General features: G+C 43.6%; 1 protein-coding gene across 1 annotated transcript; it reads left to right on the top strand.

Annotated features, from left to right (window-relative positions):
- Window positions 1-1,373: 1,373 nt before the first annotated feature.
- Window positions 1,374-17,634, top strand: DNAJB1 (DnaJ heat shock protein family (Hsp40) member B1). The gene is made up of 4 exons (XM_077470101.1): window positions 1,374-1,513; window positions 6,189-6,445; window positions 12,791-13,377; window positions 16,013-17,634. Exons 2-4 carry the CDS (start codon window positions 6,235-6,237, stop codon window positions 16,241-16,243), a joined length of 1,029 nt encoding a protein of 342 aa, XP_077326227.1. The 5' UTR covers window positions 1,374-1,513; window positions 6,189-6,234; the 3' UTR covers window positions 16,244-17,634.
- The last annotated feature ends 3,171 nt before the right edge of the window (window positions 17,635-20,805 follow it).

Genomic DNA, 20,805 nt, shown 5'->3' with positions numbered 1-20,805 from the left:
ACTTTAGGAAACAAGCTGAACCTTCATAAACCTTATCCAGCTTAAAGCGGAGTTCCACCCTATTTTACAACTCGTTCTTAAAAGAATAACCCCCCCCCCCCTCCACCACTTGTTTTTGGATAATGATTTTTTTTTTTTTTTTAATTACCTTATTATTATTATACATGATTTATATAGCGCCAACAGTTTGCACAACTCTTAACAAAATGAAGCACCGCATGACTCTTGCATGCGCATTAGGAAGCTGTTTTTGTGGCACTTTTAACCCTATCGGCCAAATAGAGGGTTAAAAGCGCCCGCTAAGTGCCACTGCTGTGGCCGCTGCATATTGATTTAAATGGGCAAGGGCGCTTTAGGAGCTGTTTGCAGGACTTTTTTTTATGTCCTGCCAGCGCGCCAGTGTGAAAGCACTCAGGCTTTCACACTGGGATTGCAGATGAGGCATTTTTCAGGTGCTATTTTTAGCGCTAAATTGCAGAAAGACGGGGTCTTTGTAGCTGCTGACATTAAAAATAAAAAAATAAAATTGCTGCTGGATTCACATCTAGGCATTTTTTTAGCTTTTTTGCATTTTTCAGATTTGCACTACAGAATGTGTTCCATAGGAAACCATGTTACATGGACTGTAGTGCAAACCTGCCAAAAGCACAAAAAATGCATAGGTGTGCATACCTTCCAACATTTTATTGATGGGAATGAGGGATCCCTACTAGCAAACTACGTGGGCATAGTACACACCCACTGCCACACCCCCTTAAAGGAGAATTAACCCCAAACAATTCATTAAATCCACAAGCACTTTTTTTTACCACTACTATTCCTTTTTATTGGCTTTTAAAGTGTACAAATGCAGACATTTAGAAATCAGATGAAAGCTTTAGCATGGGAAACACTTTTTGATAGATAAAAAGTGCATTTTATATACAACTATTTAGATCGGACCAAAATGTGGGACAAATGAGGGGGAATGAGGGACAGTTGGAAGCTATGGGTGTGAATTCAGCGTAACACCCCGCCCCTGGTGATTCAAGGACAGAATGAATTTCCTCCACTCCCTGCTGCCTATTAGTACTGGGTGCAAAATGATAACCAGACTTCTCTACATGCGCTTGCCAAGTCAAATCACTGGCATGCTGCCCTCATCTAATATGGCCGACAGGCATTTCAAAATAAACACCATCCTGCTCTCTAGCCCTCATTGGCCTAGACGTTGACAGGTCTCACGAACTAGCCAATAAACCACTGGAAGGGGGGGCGTGTCATGCACGTTCTGGAACACACACGCTGGGTCAGGGAGCTCTGTGAGCTGATTGGCCTCATCTAGTGCTTGTTTTCGGTTGGCCTACGCCTGCAAACTGAGGGGCTGCGATTGGCCGGGAGGCACAGCCAGCTCACACAGCTTCTGGAGTGCGGAAGAAAGATCTGGAAGGTTCTGGAGGTGGAGCTGAGTGTATAGAAGAGACGGATTGGGGTTGGTCTGGAGTACAGAGGTGACTACGATCGGTGGACGCAGGTATGAGCAACATAGCCGAGCCTAACACAGGCCTTTATTATTATTATTTGTGGGGGCTGTATGTGTGCAGAGGGGGGCAGACACAAGGCGTGTGTATATGGGAATGGGGGGCCTGGAGGAGGGATCCCCTCATTACAACATAGCAGTAGCTGGAGATATATATCTATATATATGTGTGTGTATATATAAATGCATATAGTGTGTGTATATATATATATATATATATATATATATATATATATATATATAAACTGTGTGCACTCCACTAGCCCCCTGAAGATACAATGCCCTCTCTGGTGCCAAGCCATCAGTGGCGGATCCTTTTGTGTCCTGCAGGTTATGAGATGGGGTCTTCATGGATTGGACTTCTTCCCCATTCCCCCCCCCCCCCCCCCTTTTTTTTTTTTTTTTTTTTTTTTTACTAGCAAATCCCACTGAGACCTGAAGAATTTGGAGGCCAAGTCAACACCTCAGACTCATTGTTGTGTGTGTTTTTTATTTATTTTTGCAGTGTGGCAAGATGCAGTAATCCTGCTGAAAGAGGCCACTGCCACCCAGGAAATAATGTTAAAGGGGTTGTACTTGGCCACCAACAAATTTTGTTTTAGGTAGGTGGTACATGCCAAAGTAACATCCACATGGATGGCAGGGTGCAAAGGTTTCCCAGCAGAGCATTACCGAAAGCATCACACTGTCTCCACCAGCATGCCTTCTTCTCATATTGCATCCTGGTGCTATCTCTTCCCCAGGTGAGTGGCGCACACTCGGCCATCCACATAATGCAAAGATCAGACCAGGCCACCTTCTTCCAGGTTTGGTTCTGATGCTCATATGCCCATTGTATGCGGGCACAGGTCGGCATGGGCACCCTAATTGGTCTGTAGCTACCCAACCCCCACCCATACACAACAAACTGCAATGCCCATTTTTTTTATTTTTTTTTCCATCTTTCAACACATCAATTTCAGGCATGACATGTTCTGTTGCTACCTAATCTATCCCACCCACTTTTAGATGGCATTGTAACGAGATAATCAATGTTATTCACTCAACCCATCAGTGGTCATACAGTTATGGTTGGTAGGTATGTACTCTGACCCCCCACACAAGAAAGGGAACCCCATACCTGAGATGGAAGATGGATTCCTCCACCTGTGTACTTGGGCCTGCAGTGTCGTCACTGATTGGAGGATGGGTCTGGTGGGAGGGGGGATTTGAAGTCGAACTAAACCATCACATCCTTTTCAGCCAAGAAAGCTGCAATCTTGGCCTCTGTTTGATCTGTAACTGCCATAGTGCTGCACACGTGATCAGTTATGGAACCATCCATTGGGTGGTTTGACAATTTTTGGTTGAGAGCACAACCAGTGACAGTTACTCCCGCCGTGCTGGGAATGTAACAGTTTTTTTTTTTTAAATGTTAAAGCCGAGTTCCATTTAGTTCCATCTAATTAAAAGTCGGCAGCTACTGACTTTTAATAATGGGACACTTGCCTGTCCTGGAATCCAGCGATGTCCGCACCCCAGCCAATGTTTCCAGCTCTTGGGTGCTGCTGCCGCCATTGCCTGTAAGGGAAACCAGTACTGAAGTTTTGCGGCTTCACAGCTGGATCCCTACTGCGCATGCACAAAGCCTGCTGCACTTTCAGAATGGCCTGGTGGAGGAGGAGGGGCTGAACTTCCAAATGATCCCGCCATGGTGCGATCTCTCAGAATTGGGGCAAAACCAGGTACTCGCTCCCTCAAGGAGGCAGATAAGCAGAGCTTCCACTTTCGAGTGGAACTCCACTTTAAATAATTTATTATTATTATACAGGTTTTATATAGTGCCAACAGTTTGCGCAGCGCTTGGGTTTAGTTATGCTTTAGAGTGACACTAAACTCAGGTTTAAAAAACAAAAAAAAAACTTGGGTTCCCTAATCTAATCTCTGATGAGGCCCAAGTCTTGGTTCACATCAATGCAACTTCGACAGCCGACGTACTGCACGACTTCATTGCAGCTTGCTTGCGACTTCATTAACAGAAGTCAATGCAAGTCATAATTAAATCGTCCCAAAGTAGCACGGGAACCTTTTGCACCAATTTAGAATGCTTCCATTAGCGTTAATGGGGTGCAACTTGTCATGTGACTTTGCACTCTTAAGTCGCGGCTGCGTGAACTGAGCCTAAAATGCCCAGGCCCTGGCAGAAAAAGGGGTAAAAATATAATTAAAGGCAAAACTGTATTTGTTTGGAAATCTCTGCATTGACACAGAATTTTAAATTCACTTCCTGACTTAGGCCGCGTACACACGGGCGGATTGTCTGTCCAACTTAGTCCGCTGAACCGTGTTTCAGCGGACAATCCGCTCGTGTGAGGGCTTCAGCGGACTTTTTCAGCGGACAGTCTGACGGACTTTGTCTTTCGGAATTTCCGTAATTTTGTCCGTCCAAACTTGGTTTCAGCGGACAGTCCGCTCTTGTGTAGGCAAGTTGGATGGACTAAGTATGGCGCATGCTCAGAAAGGATTTACACGGCCGAAGGTTGCATTGCAGTGTATTGGACATCGTTTTTCTAGTCCCGTCGTACGTGCTGTACACGTCATTGCGCAAGTTTTCAGCGGACTGTCTGTTCATCGTGTGTGGTCAAGTCCGTTCATTCAAAAGTTTAACGGACTGTCTGTCGGATTGTCTGACGAACTTAGTTGGGCAGACAATCCGCCCGTGTGTACGCGGCCTTACAGAGATGAAAGGTAGTAGGAGGAGCCTGATCACACCTGAACTTGGTGCCGGAAACCCATGTTCCGTGCACGTTTCCTGCGCCTCATTCAAAATGCACTGCAATTGTGATCTGCGACAGTCAATGTTAACTCAATGACACCCCAAGCACAGGTTTGCTTGCACCGAATCGCATGGTACAGTTCTGTGCAATCTGGTTGCTGTGCGTTTTGCATGCTCCATTTTTTTTTATTGGGTCCAGCGCAATTTCAGAATAGGCTGAAATCACACTGCACCCAGATCGCATGTGAATTGCAGGGGGGCGTGGTCCTGTGTGATTAATGGTGTGAACCGACCCTTAAAGCAGAACTTTACCCAAAACAACTGGATACAAAATAATGTTCATTAGCAAGGAACATCGATTCCACATTAATAATTATGCTACCAAAATGAATGTGTGCTGTAAATTGCCTCCAGCATTGCTTCTTTTACTTCTTGCTGGAGGCTGCCATTTTGCTGAAGCTCAGGACCCCTGAGCAGCAGTAAATCTTTAGACTGTCAGCAGATCGGCCTCTAGATTTATGGCACAGTGCCTAAAAGGGCACTTGAGCACGTGCAGAGCAGGATGAGACCGCGTATTACTGGATTTTACACATTATAGACACTTATTTTTTATTTTATTTTTTTTAATGTTTAATCCCCGGTGGGAGTGTTGGATTTCGGCCAAGAGACCACTGCTTGAACACAGCAAGGGTTCTTGTCTACAACATGCTGGCAGGGAAAAGCTTATCTGCTTTCTAAAGAAGACCACCTGTAAGTCTTTGCACACTTTTCTATTTGATTTATTTAGTTGCTTTCAACTAAGGCTGGGTTCACACTATTATGAACACATAGATCGCATGTGATTCGCACTGCTTTTCTGTGCAGATCACATGCGATGTCTGTGCAATGCAAATTCAGCCATACAGATTGTATGATTGAACTCGCATTGGATTTGCAGGAAAAGGTGCAGGAACCCCCCCCCTTTATTTATTTTTTTTCCCCATGCACTAGATTCATGTCTGAATTCAGTTTGCACTGTGATTTGTGAACCGATCTGAGGGTGTCATTAGCTTTGTATTGACATCCGCAGCGGTTCTGCGAGGGAGATGCGATGTGGGAACCTGCACTGGAATCGCGCTTGTTCTCTGGCTATAGCCGGCACTATAGCTGAAAGACTACAGTGCCGGGAGGCCTTCGATATTTTTTTTTTTTTTTTTTTTTTTTTTACTTTCTCCTGTGATCACGCTGCTCATGTGCCGCGCTCTATGATCATCAAGTCTTTCGGATTTAAAGGGACAATCGCAACAGGCTCTTTACCACATGGTCAGCTGTCGGCCAATGACAGCTGACATGGAAGTAAACTGAAGTCGGTGGTTGGCTTTTTTTTTTTTTTTTTTTTTTTTTTTTTTTTTTTCTGATAATCAGCGTGAGGAGAAAAAAAGCCAGTAACCGGATTCTGTTACATTCTACATCGGTCCCTCCTCATTGGCGTCCATCAGTCAAGGGGAAAAATTACTTGTTTGCAAAATGTTATAACAAACTATGAAAAAATGTGTGTATGTGGTGTGTTTTTTTTATTTTTATAGCAAAAAAGGAAGCTTTATTTATGTGGAAAAAAAATAACAATTTTCATCTGGGTACAGTGTAGCATGACAGCGCAATTGTCATTCAAAGTGCGACAGCACTCAAAGCTGAAACTTTGCCTTGGCAGGAAGGGGGTATAAGAGCCCAGGAGGCAAGTGGTTAACCAGCACAACCGCCCCCCATGGGGTTTAGGTAGTCCCGGGTGATAAATGAGGCTCCGGCACTCTTTAAATAGAGCTCACAGTTTATTTGCCTGTTTTGGCATTCTGCTTTAATATTCAGCTACAACATGTATTTAAAATTGTGCCGGATATGTGTTGTTATTTATGTGTAAATTTTGTTTATTCACAGTTGTCCGTGCATTGTATACAATTGCCTGTAAACCCCTTCCACCAGCATGGGTAAGGATTACTACAAGATCCTTGGACTGTCAAAGGGGGCTTCAGAGGAGGATATAAAGAAGGCGTACAGAAAACAAGCTCTGAAGTTTCACCCCGATAAGAATAAAGACCCCGGAGCCGAGGAGCGATTCAAGGAGATTGCAGAGGCTTATGATGTACTCAGCGATCCGAAAAAGAGGGAGGTATTTGACAAATACGGGGAGGAAGGTAAGTGAGGTCACCCGTGTGTGTGTGTGTCTTGTGTACAGAAGGATTATACTTGTAGGAGGAGGCAGTACGTTTGCATATAACATTTGGAACAGTTACTAGGAGCCTAATCTATCTGATAACATGGTGTTGCAGGCTGGATCAGGTCCCAGTATTCGTATGAAAGAGAAAATGGAAAGCCTAGCCCAGTCATTGCTGGGACTTCACTCTACCAATCAGGTCTGCTGGTTCGCACTGGTGCAATTTGTCGTGCGATTAATTCACATCACAAGTTGCTGGCAGTGGAACTGTTCAAATCATTGAGAAAAAGGTTTTCTTCTTCTCCTTCTCCTTCTCCTTCTCCTTCTTCTCCTTCTCCTTCTCCTTCTTCTCCTTCTCCTTCTCCTTCTCCTTCTCCTTCTCCTTCTCCTTCTCCTTCTCCTTCTCCTTCTCCTTCTCCTTCTCCTTCTCCTTCTCCTTCTCCTTCTCCTTCTCCTTCTCCTTCTCCTTCTCCTTCTCCTTCTCCTTCTCCTTCTCCTTCTCCTTCTCCTTCTCCTTCTCCTTCTTCTCTTGCATTGACTTCTGTTTAAATTAAGTTGCAAGCCGCTATGAAATTGAAGGTCCAAAACTATTCCAGGGATATGCAATTAGCGGACCTCCAGCAGTTGCAAAACTACAAGTCCCATCATGCCTCTGGGTGTCATGCTTGTGGCTGTAGGTCTTGCTATGCATCATGGGACTTGTAGTTCTGCTCCACTATTTGCAATTTCCTGGCCTATTCTTTTCTTTAGCCTTTTGGTGCCAATCACATGTTCCATCTAAAGTGGGAGGAGCAAGATTCAGAGATTCATCAACTGCCAGGCATGACCAAGGCTAAAGCATCCGTTCCACAATTTTTGTCACAGCGTGTTTATGATGTGTTGAGAGCACTGCAGTGATTTGTGTGGCAACCATCCTGTGTTTTTGCAGTTTGTGTTCCCTCTGAGATTCACCCCTTTTCTTTACCCCAAGGACTGTCACTATTAGGCCACATACACGCTATTAGATTTTCTGCAGATTTTTGTATTCAGATTTCCCAAAACAATATCATATGAGGTCAACCCTTAAGCATTTCAATTTGTATACAATCAGGCAGGCCCTTGCGCTATATGGTTTTAGTAAATCTGAAGACAAAAATTCACCTATTCACACTGTAGCAACTTGTCATGCGATTTGACAGGTCAAATTGCAGGACAAGTCACAGCCTATTGTCGGCAATGGCACTGTTCAAATCGGTGCAATGCCAACTTTGTGGTGCCGCCCTGATTTGAAAAAGTACTTCCTGCACTACTTTTCTCAATTTTGTGTGCAACTTGCATAGACATCTGGCATCTCCAAGATGCTCCTGAAGTCGCACTGACATGCATCTTTGAAATCCTGTATCATTGCCCAGCAGCACAATGCCCTGCACTGCTGTGCAGACACTTGAAGGGGTTGATTTACTAAAACTAGAGAGTGCAAAAAATCTGGTGCAGCTGTGCGTGGTAGCCAATCAGCTTTGAAATTTCAGCTTGTTTGCTTTGACAAAGAAAACCTGGAAGCAGATTGCTTTCTATGCAGACCTGCACCAGGTTTTGCACTCTCCAGTTTTTGTAAATCAACCCCAAAGTGTCACTTTGTGCACTTTAAATTTATAAATGGGGAAACTGTGATGCATTGAAACATGCAGTATACCATTTCTTTACTTCAGCTGTAAATTGATAGGTGCCTGCACAGTGCACACTAAAACAAAGCATATAGTATACGGGCCGTGTGCTGGGGAAAATGTTGAGTACAAATGTTGTTTTGGTGACCACTGTCAGAGGGGAGAATTTCACTTTGAGATTTTATCATCCTAATGTATCTCCAGGAAGTAAAGGAAAATCTCCCTACTGGGAAACGATAGCAAAAAAATGACCTGATGGGAATTTTTACCCTTCCCTACTCCATCTTAAAATAATATTTTGGCTATACATACATTTTAAAGTGGTTGTAAAGGCAGGTGTTTTATTTTTTATTTTTATCTTAATGCATTATATGCATTATGATAAAAAAAAAACATTCTGTGTACAGCAGCCCCCCTAATACTTACCTGATCCCCATTCTGATCCAGCGATGTTGCACGAGAGTTTTGGCTGGACTCCCCTTCTCGTTGGCTGAAACAGCAGCTGAGCGCCATTTAGCTTCCGCTGCTGTCAGTCAATGATTCAATGAGGAGAGAGATAAGGCGTGGCCTAACTGCTTCTCCATGTCTGAATGGACACCCCACGCAGTGGCTCAAGCGTCACTGCTGTGGGGGCAGGAGGGCAGTGACCTGAGAAGAGGAGGATCGGGGCTGTTCTGTGCAAAACCAACTACACAGGGCAGGTAATTATGACATGTTTGTTGTTTTTTTTTTTAAGTGGGGGGGGGGGGGGGGGAGGCTTTCCTATCAAATGGAAGCGGGGTTCCACCCTAAAGTGGAACTTCTGCTCATCGGAACCCTCCCCCCCCCTCTGGTGTCACATTTGGCACCTTTTCAGGGGGGAGGGGGGTGCCGATGCCTGTCTAAGACAGATATTTGCATCCACTTCTGGGCATGGACTCCCACGGGAGTCTGCCTTTTCCTGTCCCGGCGCACTGTCTGCTGGGACACACACGGGTCCCAGAGACAGCGCAGTCCATTCCTAGTGCGCGACTCACGCATGCGCGGTAGGGAACCGGGAAGTGAAGCCGCAGCGCTTCACTTCCTGATTCCCTCACCTAGAATGGCGGCGGCAGCAGCCGAGACCCGATCGATCTTGGCTGCCGACATCGCTGGACCCTGGGACAGGTGAGTGTCTATTTATTAGGTAAGCAGCTGCAGTATTTATAGCTGCTGGCTTTTAATATTTTTTTTTTTTTGTAGGTGGAATCCCTCTTTAAGTAAAAGTCTGCTTAAGTGGGAACCTGTTACCAACTGGGCTGGTACAGTAATAATCTGTTCAGCTAGTGTAACTGTGCAAGGTTATTTATGATCGCAGTACTGTGTATTTGTCTTCTACTTGCAGTGACTGATCCTTCCTATTGTGCAGTGTGTGAGGTCAGACAGTAGATGACCTCTGACCCGTAACACTTTCATATTGTATTGCAGACACAGCCTGCCGACACTTCTCAACTTTGAGTCGTGCCGACCCATCCAGTTGCCTTCTATGGGCAATTTTATTATTCAGGCAAACCTGATTTATAGTCTAACAGCCAATAAAAATCGAAATCCTTCCTTTGGTGCAACTTATGAAATGGTCTGATAACTTGTTAGACACAGCCATATTAGGTATATGTTTGTGTGCATTAAAACATGTCTTCCTGCGGTGTAGGAGTGACGAGTTCACTTTCATTAATGATACACAGGAGGTGGTTGTAGCTCACCTAGCAGGTGATTAATGATGGCATCCCTGCAGAACGCTGACTACAATTGTATGAAGGCGTGGTGACGGCATTCCCATATCTGTTCAATAGTTTATATGGCATTATGCCTCCCGCTGGACAAGTGTAAACCTGTTTTATTGGGTTAGTGTAAGCATCGTAATAGTCACTGCAGATTTCCCTGGCAAGTTAAAGCAGAACTTTAGTGATTTTATTTGTTTTTCTTTCCTATCTATTAAATCTTCTGCCCTTGTTGGTTTTAACTTTTGGATAGTAAAACCTTTTTTTTTCTTTTCTGGCAGTAAATGCCTTATACAGCCCACTTCCTGTTTCTTGTCTGGTTAAAAGCCTAGTCCCCCCCCCCCCTCCCTATCAGCAGTATCTTGTGACTTCTATCAGTGTCTGGTTAAAGCTTATAGGAGGAGTTTTCATTCTCCTGTAACTGTCCTGTGAGGCTGCAGGACCCCTGACCCTGTGTCTGGAAAGTGCTGATTGGCCCGGTGCTGATCACATGCACGCTCCTAAGAAGGAAAAAAAAAAGCTCACTAGCAATACAAACCAAACTGAGCATGTGCAGCTTGTCCCCTAGCCTCTGTTCTAGCAGGAGATGGGTTGGGGACGGTGGAAGAAGGGGAGGATCAGAGAGGACAGGATCAAATTGCCTTTTTACACAATGCAGAAGATTAACCCCTTTGGTTCCACACAGTGAATATAACCAGCACGCTTTACTACAGTGGTCATCAACCCTGTCCTCAGGACCCACTAACAGGCCAGGTTTTATGTATTACCTTGGGGAGATGCAGACTAGAATACTGCAATCACTGAGCAGCAAATGATATCACCTGTGATGTATTTCAGTTATCTTACAAACCTGGCCAGTTAGTTGGCCCTGAGGACAGGATTGATGACCACTGGTATACTGCATATAAAGACTGATTTCCCCCCCCCCCCAATAACACTGACTTTCTATCCTGTAATCCATGGTTGCAGAAAAGAAAATCTCTATGGCTGGCCCTAGTCAATGAGTGCAGCATTTTGTTTGCTCATTTAATAGTTCAGATGAGCTTTTGGTCATTGCAGCCAATTGGGTTACATCTTTCAAATGCCACAAGGAAGTCCTTGTATCAGTAACATGTCATGCCAGCGATTCTGTCACCCAGTAATTAAGTGGGCTAAAGATTAGCCTTCTTGAAATTGGGTGAAGTAGGTGGATTTCTTTGGATATCTTATTTGCTGTTGGTGTTTTCCAGCATCACAACACCCTATAGATGTAGCAATGTTTGGATATAGTGCGGAAGGAGCCAACATAGTTCTCTAAGGAGTGTATCCCCACCACTATTATCCATAAGTGGTAAAGAGCCTGCATCTCCTTGTACGTGTCTCATCCTGTGCTGGGTTTTGGTATTCCTGCAGATCAGAGCATGTCTAACACTTCTTATACTGTGTCATTAAGGCTCGGTTCACACAATGTCAGTTTCCGCACAACCCTGATGTGCGGGTGCAGCAGCCTGTTCATTAGAATGAGTTGCTGTACCTTCAGGGAATAGGGCCTTGATTCTAAAATCGCAGCCACAAGGAAACTGTATGGTGCTATGTGTTCCCCAGCATTGGGCAACACTCGGATGTTTCCAGTGTGTGGGGGTGCCCTTGTTTCTGCTAACAGCAGAGTGTTTATGGTGCGGGAAATGGTACAATGTACACACAGTCCCGCACCCGCTCAGGTGTGAACCTTCGCCTAAGGGCCTGTGTAGATGGGCTATGAGAATGCAAAACCCGCTTGATGAAATGCAGATCAGGAGGTCAACTGCATCTGTTTAGGACCCATTCACACCAGAAACTGCACACAACTGCCCATTTTTGACTGCATGTATGTGTTTATTTTTTTGGTGGGGCTGACAGGAGCTTGTCTAACTTTTTTTTTTTTTTTTTTTTTTTTTTTTTTTTCCTGGCCTGGGTGGTCTTCAAGGGAGGTAGCCGGGAGTGCTTCTGTGCAGTTTTGGGCTCATATTATGACCAGTGCATTGTAAGGTTATGGCTCAATAAGGCTTAATGGCCATTTGGCCTGAAACCTGCAATGCTCATTAGCTGCTACATAAGCAAGTCCTCTGAGTGTGTGATGGCGTGCCATTCAAAATGTCATATACATTAGTGCTTTTAGTGTGACATTCTCTTATGTTTCAAAGGTACAAACTTTGACCCATAGATATCTAAATGTGTGTGTGTGTGTAATATAGTATAATTACAATGTAGATATTTGTCAGCACACCAAGGATTGGCACAAAGTGGCGTCCAAACGGGTTGTTTATTGCATGATCGCAACACAAGTAAGGTGCAATGTTTTTGAGTCATGCAGGACCCCTTCGTCGTGTGTGTGTGTGTGTGTGTGTAATGTGGGCTGACAGTGAAAAGAATTTAAATAACCATCAACCAATCAGAACAAGAAAACCAGAGCTCCTCCCACCCCCAGATAGTTATGATGTCACAAATCCTGCCAAAAAGACTAAAAAAAAAAAGTAGCATAATTAAACAGCTTTAAAAACGTGTGTGTGTGTGTGTGTGTGTGTGTGTGTGTGTATTGCATGTAATCTGCCTGGATGGGTGGGGCCAGCTGGTGTCATCGGTTTCCATGACATTGGCGGCCCAGGCACTGCAGTGTCCCCTGTTGCTTGGTCACCGCCGGCACATTGTGCACTTGTTCTGATCATGCAATAAACTACCTGTGCCGATCCTTGGTGTGCTTGCAAATATATACGTTGTGACTTGAACCAGTATCCAGCTGGTTGTTGCTGCAGCACCCAAACCACGAAAGTGTGCGATGGGAATTTGAAGAATTATATTGTATTACTGTCACATATATCTAATGTCTCGGGAAGATAACGGGACACTTCAGATACTGTGCTAGGATGTTGGTGCATAATCTCCTGAGCTGCAGTTTATTAATGAGTGTGTTTTATTTTTTCCCAGGCCTAAAGGGAACCCCGGGTGGTGGAGGATGCGGTACCAATGGTCCTTCTTTCAGTTACAGCTTCCATGGAGATCCTCATGCCATGTTCTCAGAGTTTTTCGGAGGCCGTAACCCATTTGACAACTTCTTTGGACGAAATGATGAAGACATGGAGACAGAGGATCCCTTCTCAGGGTTTGGCATGGGAGGTATGGGAGGCATGGGTGGTTTTGGTCACCTAGGTGGCTTCCCGAGAGGTGCTCCAGGACGAGGTCCACCAATAAACAAGAAACAAGACCCGCCAGTAATCAGGGAGCTCCCAGTCTCTCTTGAGGAAATTTTCACCGGCTGCACAAAGAAAATGAAGATTTCTCACAAGCGTCTGGGTCCCGATGGGAGAAACGTACATAATGAGGATAAAATCCTCACTATTCAAGTGAAGAAAGGCTGGAAGGAAGGAACGAAGATCACTTTCCCCAAGGAGGGTGACGAAACGCCCTCTAATATCCCTGCAGATATTGTGTTTGTGCTGAAAGACAAACCACATTCAGTGTTCAAGAGAGATTCCTCAAACGTGGTGTACACAGCCAAGATCAGCCTGAGAGAGGTGAGTAGTCTTCTAACCCTAATGCTGTACCCAAATTTATCTATGCTTTTATTTTTATTTATTTTTCATTGTTTTTCCCCACAAATTCGAGCTTTCTTTTGGTGGTATATAATCACAGCTGGTTTATTTTTATTTTCTTGCTAAAAATGAAAGTTTGTAAATAAGTAATTTTTTTTCTCCTTCACTGATGGGTTACCCTTATGGGGTGGCACTGATGGGCTGAACTTATGGGCAGTGATAGGTGGCACTGACTTGCATCACCAATGGGCACAGATTGGCATCGCTGTTGGGGCTGCACTGGTGATGATTAGGGCACTGATGATCAGTGCCCTGATTATCTTTTATAATCTCCCCTGTGAGGAGTGGCCGGTCATCGGCTCTCCTCCCCTCACACTCAGTCCAGTGTGAGATGAGGAGGGACGATTTACCGACACGTCCTTGTTTACATGTGATCAGCTGTGATTGGACACAGCTGATCACATGGGTAAAGAGCTGCGTCATCTACCCTTTTACTGAGCTCAGGGTCGCACCGTGTCCCATGACGTTGGCCCAGCACAAGAGTGCATACCTCCTGCTGTCATTTGTCTATAAAATGGGCTGGAGGGGGATAAAGAAACTCTGACGTTTTTACCATTTAGGGCCTCCCTCCGTCTCCAGCGATTGCCCAACTTTAAATCCTCACTTGAAAGCCCCGCTATCAGCCATTTTTAAATTAAAAGTCCTGTCCAAGAGAATTGAAACCATGCTGCCCTTCTGACTTAATTCAACTTTGTTTCTAGCTCTTCCACCTGCCATTCAAATAAGAGCAGGCCATGCTGGTGTGATGCACTGATGTGTGCTGGTTTGCTGTGAAAAGAGTAAAGCAAGCCCCACTTTATTCAGCATGATGCACAGTAATGCATGTTAACGCAATGCGCATCATTACACAGGAAAAACGGGCCAGCACAAGTTTGGTGCCTCTGCCATGCTGTAGAGCCTTTGTTTGTTCCAGGAAGTGACTGCCAGTTAAATCAGGTGGGAGGAGGTGACACTGTGCCCGGTGATCTTTGACTTCTCTCGCATTGTTCAGTTAGATCTCCACCTCTTTAAGGTTGCCTACCCCTGTTGCAGCTTATTAGTCTTAATAGGAGTTGACTGCATTTCGTTTTCTGTGTTATCCCATTTTTTACTTTGTCAGCTCGTGATCCTGCCAGTAACACACTTGCTGTCCTTCTGTAGATATAGAGGAGCAGCATTTCTCCCTAAGCTTTTTTTCTAATACAGAACACACCCATACCCTGCTGCTTCATAACATAGGTGAGAGGTGTTCTGTAGTCCTCAGAAGAGAATTGGGAAGGTTGGCCATGTTTTAGATTTAGGCTCAGTGTACAGGAAGCCAAATGTACACTGGATTTCTGGCAGGAGTGTTTCTTTGCATAAGACAATTTTAATTTGTAAAGAGCTGTGGAGGAGAGAAAGATCATAGGAGCAAGTGAGCAATAACTGATGAATTCAGTCTTGTATTCCTGTTACTGAATAATGGCATAAGCAGTCCATGTGTAATGAGCAAAGGCTTATTGCACTTGAATCCAAAGGCAAAAAAGTAAATGCGACCAACCAAACTAAGGCTGGATTCACACCTAGGCATTTATAGTGCGTTTTGCAGATTTGCATTACAGAACGTGTTCCATAGGAAACCATGTTACATGGACTGTAGTGGAAACCTGCAAAATGCAGTAAAAATGCATGGGTGTGAACCAGGCCTAAGGACTAATGGGGGTACAAACTATTACATTTTTGTAAAATAATTGATTCCAATCGATGGAATCAGAATTTGGTAGAGGTGCACCGAATAGAAATTTTGGTACCGAAAATGCAGGATGCACTTGGGTAAAAACTGAAAATGATCGTTTTGAAAAAAAAAAAGTATGTGTGTATGTGTGTATGTGTGTATGTGTGTATGTGTGTATGTGTGTATGTGTGTATGTGTGTATGTGTGTATGTGTGTATGTGTGTATGTGTGTGTGTGTGTATGTGTGTGTGTATGTGTGTATGTGTATATATATATATATATATATATATATATATATATATATATATATATATATATATATATATATATATATATAGTGTAATATTATATTTTGACTTTTTAATATCAGTTTAAATTAGTATGAATTTATTGTTGTCCATTATTGGCACCTTTTTTAGCGCAAGAAAAATGTATCCCTTTTAAATTCTATGTATGTCTGCACACTGGTCTGTGGCGCAAGCATACACATTGGCGCTTCCATTGTTGTGTTAAAAAAAAATCCTGCTTGCTGCATTTTTGGTCAGTTAAAAAAAACACACAAACACGCCTCCCAGTTCCAATGCATTGAAAATGCAGCAAGGATGCATCATTAACGCACCATTGTTGCGTTTTGGAGTCACGTGACCTCCCCATAAGCACAGACAAACGGTGCAAAATTGCGTGCGTTTTCGGTGCCCTTATCGGCCGAATGCTGATAACACAATTTTCAGCCAAAATTTCGGTGCCTTTCTACTATGTGGTATACAAATGGATTGGTATACTTTGTCATTTAACATTTTGTTTTTTGTACTTAATCCTCTCTATTTATTTATTATTGTCCGTTATTGTCTGTGTTCTCCTCAGGCTCTCTGCGGCTGCTCAGTGAACGCTCCTACGTTGGACGGACGCACTATTCCTCTGGTCATTAGGGACATTATCAACCCGGGGACAAAACGTAAAATTCATGGAGAAGGACTTCCACTGCCAAAATCGCCAGATCAGCGAGGAGATCTGATCGTAGAGTTTGACATCCGCTTTCCTGATCGCCTTTCCACTGCTGCTCGGGAGACACTGGAGAGGGTTCTACCCGCATAATGTCCACACAACTCTCCAACTCTCCAACACACCATAGACCAAAGCGCTACTGAAGGGTGCAACTTCACGCCTTCATTACCAATTTAGCTGGAAAAAGGGGGGCAGCTCTCATTTCAAGGACTTGCAGCGAGCGTATTATACACCATGATGTACAATTATATTATTATTTTTTCCTCCTAATATCTCGCTGTCCCTTCCCCACACTAATGTAATGGAGGAAAGAATCTGCACTTAAAGTCTGAAGAGTTTTTTTATTTTTATTTTTTGTTTTTTTTTTCAGGTCCCCTCTTCTGTTCACCAACAACCTTAGGCTGGTAACACATTATACAAGTTTTTTTTTTTTTTTTTATTCAATTTCCCTTTTAGATTTACCTTCAACTATATAGTGCAAAGGCCGGCCTGATTGCATGCACATTAATAGCGTTTAGGTTTGACCTCATATTATATGGTAAATTTAAAGGAAAATTGTATAATGTATGGCCAGAATAGGCAATGTATGGATTTAAAAATGTACTTTGGTTCTGATTTTGTCCTTCTTTTTTTTTTTTTTTTTTTTTTAAGAAGCCTGTTCAGAACCTAAAGCTGAACTCTGGGCTGAGAAACTGTCTTAAATATATTCCTTTCTAGCCCCAAACAGTATAATTGCCCTTGTGTGCAACTAATACCATTGTGCCACCCCAGATGTTACCTTGTATTGCTGACATTATCATGGTGGTGTATATAGCCAATGGAGGGGGGGGGAGGGGGGGTATACAGACCAGTCACCCTAAACCAGCAGAGAGCAGAAGTGATCACTCTTAATATATGAAGCTTCTGCACAGAGACAATGTTTGCCCCCTGGATAAACTGCACAGATCTGGAAGAAATACACACAGAATGTATTCAGATAATAGTTGCTTATCACAGAGCTCAACTTTTTAATGTTTATTTTTCTTTGGACCTGAGAGAACTTTTGTGTACGTCTTTCCAAAAAGAAATGTTCTATACAGGAACAGGAGAGATACCTACAGTATAGCAGTCACAATGTCACACAATGGTGATTGCGTTTTAGTCTTACTTTGCTTTAGTCGTTCCTCTCTGTTAGTCCGGGATATGTTGCAGTGAATGACATTTCTGCAGCGGACCATCTTTGTTTGTGGCTGGAGGGGTTCATTTTGAATTCAGAAATCAGCCAGTAAATTTTGGGAGTCAGAGCCAGGAAGTCTTTGTTTCCATTGGGAAAAAAAATAAGATGCCACGTTGGGCACCAGATTTATTTTATTTTTATTTTATTTTTTGCTGGCAACCTGGCGCCTAGTATTGATCCAGCCCAGTTTTTATGGTAGGTTAGAATTGGAAATACAAGTATCAGTGTGGCCTGTCTGCCTGTGATGGCAATGGCCCTGATTTTTTTTTTTTTCTATGCATTAAGATAAAAAGCTTTCTGTGTGCAGCAGCCCCCCAATACTTACCTGAGCCTCCTCTGTCCAGCGATGCCCAAAAGACTTTCCCTCCAGATTTGTTGAGACACAGCAGCTGCGCCATTTGCTGTTAGTCAATTTAACCAATTAGGAGAGAGGGGCCCACGGCTCCAAGTCTGAATAGACACACAGAGCTACAGCTCGACTTGGGTGCCCCCATAGCAAGCTGCTTACTCGGCAGGAAGGAGGGGCCAGGAGCACAGAAGAGGAGGTTTTCTGGGCTGCTCTGTGCAAAACCAACTGCAACAGAGCAGGCAAGTATAACATGTTTGTAAAGTCTTTTTTTTTTTTCTATAAAAATAACAGTCACTTTAAAGTAAACAAATGACAACCACCCCAACCTATAACTGCCCTTTGCAGAAAGGTGCACATAGAAGGGCTTAAAGTAACCCTGTTGCCTTTGTTGGATTCAAAGTAACCTTGTATTCTGAAAAGAAGATTGTAAATATTTGGGGCCAGTTCACACCACATCCAGTCCATGCAGTTTTTATTTTGAATTTTTTTTCTGCATCAAAAGTGCATGGAAAGTGGGTTATATCATTTCCATTGGCATAGTTCACACCAGTTTGGTCAGTTCCAGTTGCAGAAAAAAAACATACTGCATTTTTCCTGTGCTGGAGCGTGGTAAAGTGAATAGAAAGTCCATCAAAAATGCACCAGACCCCAGTCCAGTGGAAAAAAAAAACATCAAAAATGCAGCAGAACATGTCTAAAAGGTGCATGCAGAAATGCATCCGGAACGGATCTGGAGTGCATTTTTGTGGCGTGAACCGGCCCTTAAAGTGGTTGTAAACCTCAGACATGAAATATGAGCAAAGCACATCCTTTTATACTGTGTATTGTCTCTATCCAAAGCACTGAATTTGATTTCTTTCTGCTGCATTGTTCTTCTGTTATCTGCACAAGTTTCTTCTGACAGCTTGTGATTGACAGGTGGAGGAGGCCTCCAGCACACAGCTTGTGATTGACAGCCTGAGATTTGCATGTTCCCATGTACAGTGGAACCTCGAATTGCAAATAATGCGGTTAACAAGCGTTTCACAATATTTTTTAGCAGTTTTTAGAAAATCCTTACTCTGTTTGCAGGTGTCTCTCAAAACAAGCAGGATTCAAGCCTCTGCGGTGTGCAGTACCGCATTTGGCCAGAGGTGCGGGGACGCAGGTAACTCGGAGCCTTTCAGAAATACTCAGTTTCCGAGTGTCTCTGAGTATTTCCGATTCTCTGGTGCCCCCTCCCACCTCCTGGCCACATGCAGTATTGCATGCGATAGAAGTCAGTGTGGAACTAATTGTCTGTTTCCATTGGCTTCTATGGGGAAGCTTGCTTTGATATGCGAGTGCTTTGGATTACAAGCATTCTGCTGGAATGGATTATGCTCGTAATCCAAGGTTCCACTGTACTGTATAGGGGGTGTGTCCCTTCCCTCCAGTCAGAGAGCTCTGCTTTGTGAGACTTCAGATCCCCACCCCCCCTGCTTTTCAGAGCTGAGAGATGCTGTGTAAAATGTGTTTTGAAAGGCTGTGGAGAAGAAATAGCAGCAGATAAACAGATGTAGTATTTGTTTCATCTCTGCATCACTTTAGGCCAGTTACCTCACTGGGTATATGTAAGGGTTTACAACCACTTTTAACATTCTGCCACACTAGGGGCAGCGTTTGGTAATTTTATTTACATGTCATCTGCTGAGGTAACCATTTTATTTTAATTTGATATTGGTGAAGGGGGCACTTTTAAGACATGCTAGGGTGGCCCCTGAACTGGTGTTATTGTATGCACTACTAATACAAATTGGCCATTTACAACCAGAGTTTAGAAGCTTTTGTTACCACAGTGCCCACTACCGCTCAAAACGTGATGGCACAATTGAAAGTATTGTTAGGCTACAGCGAACGGTTTACTTTATAGTTCTTCTTTCCGTCATTGTTCAGCTCCCTACTTTGAATGGAGTGGCACAAATCTATGTTGCTAGGGAGGGCTTCATTACAGCTGATCTCCAGGAGTTAGTCCAAATATATCCTTGCAGTGTGCCCCCTTTTGCAAACGAAGGCTTTGGCTAATTCCCAGAGTTCAGCATTAAAGGGGTTGTAAAGCTTCAGATATACAATGATACATTTTTTTTAAATAATATATATTAACAAACATGTTATACTTGCCTGCTCTGTGCAAGGGTTTTGCACAGAGCAGCCCTGAACCTCTTCAGGGGTGCCCCTGGCTTCTCCCATTTATTGGGTGCCCCCACATAGAGCTGCTTTCCATGGGGGCGCGTGTGTGGGTGTCCATAGACACAGACAGTGGGACTCGGCTTCGGCTCGCACGTCATTGGATTTTGATTCAGAGCAGCGGGAGCCATTTGGTCCTTCTGCTCTCAATCTATCCAATGAAGACCGAGACAGCAGCTGGAGCCGAATGGATGGGCTCGGGTAAGAAAAAGGGGGGGGGGGGCTCAGTGGGGGTGGGTGTCAGCTGCAGCACAGAAGGTTTTTCACCTTAATGCATAGAATTTATCAAGGTAAAAAAGAGAACCTTGAGACTTTACAACCCCTTTAATGTGAACCTGTTTATTCCCCCTGAGTAGGCAAAGCACAGGTTAGCTTTAAAACGCTGGAGGGCCAAGGGTTTACCAACAGTGGTTGGTGGCAATCTGTCACGTTTACTTTACCGTCTGAGCACATATATTACAAATATTATCCAGCATATAACCCCTGTGTTTTCCAATAGGATATGTGTGTTTTATACATGTGCGGTGTGTTTATATTCTGGGATTCTGTCCCTAAATACTGTATAGATCTACTGCTGGTAATTCTCATCTCGCTTTTAATTCTCATCTCACGTTAAGAAAACATAACTCATTTTAACTGGAGTATTCGTCATGTTCTGCCTTTTTGAATACAATCTCACACTAAATGGGAGACACACCCAGAGTCTTTTTTTTTTTTTTTTTTTTTTTCCTGTGATCAACAATTGTTGTTGTGACTGGATATGGCCACTAGTGGGCACTAGAGTTTTGATATGTCTCCACTGTGGAAGTTTTATCAATGTAAATGCATTTTATAGTAGGAAGGAAGTTCCTTGCTAGAAAAATGGAAATTACTGGCTCAGTC

Source organism: Lithobates pipiens, unplaced genomic scaffold (assembly GCF_037356315.1).
Source record: "Lithobates pipiens isolate NorthernLeopardFrog02 unplaced genomic scaffold, aLitPip1_a1.2 Scaffold_8, whole genome shotgun sequence".
In the NCBI taxonomy this organism is placed as follows: domain Eukaryota; kingdom Metazoa; phylum Chordata; class Amphibia; order Anura; family Ranidae; genus Lithobates; species Lithobates pipiens.
Note: the sequence above shows the minus strand (reverse complement) of the source record. Positions and strands in the feature narration are given on the sequence as shown.

Excerpts from the sequence above, each read along its gene's own strand:
- DNAJB1 (XM_077470101.1), top strand. The coding sequence starts at position 6,235 with ATGGGTAAGGATTACTACAAGATCCTTGGACTGTCAAAGGGGGCTTCA. Across the intron at positions 6,446-12,790 it reads TGACAAATACGGGGAGGAAG|GCCTAAAGGGAACCCCGGGT; the intron begins GTAAGTGAGGTC and ends ATTTTTTCCCAG. Across the intron at positions 13,378-16,012 it reads CCAAGATCAGCCTGAGAGAG|GCTCTCTGCGGCTGCTCAGT; the intron begins GTGAGTAGTCTT and ends TGTTCTCCTCAG.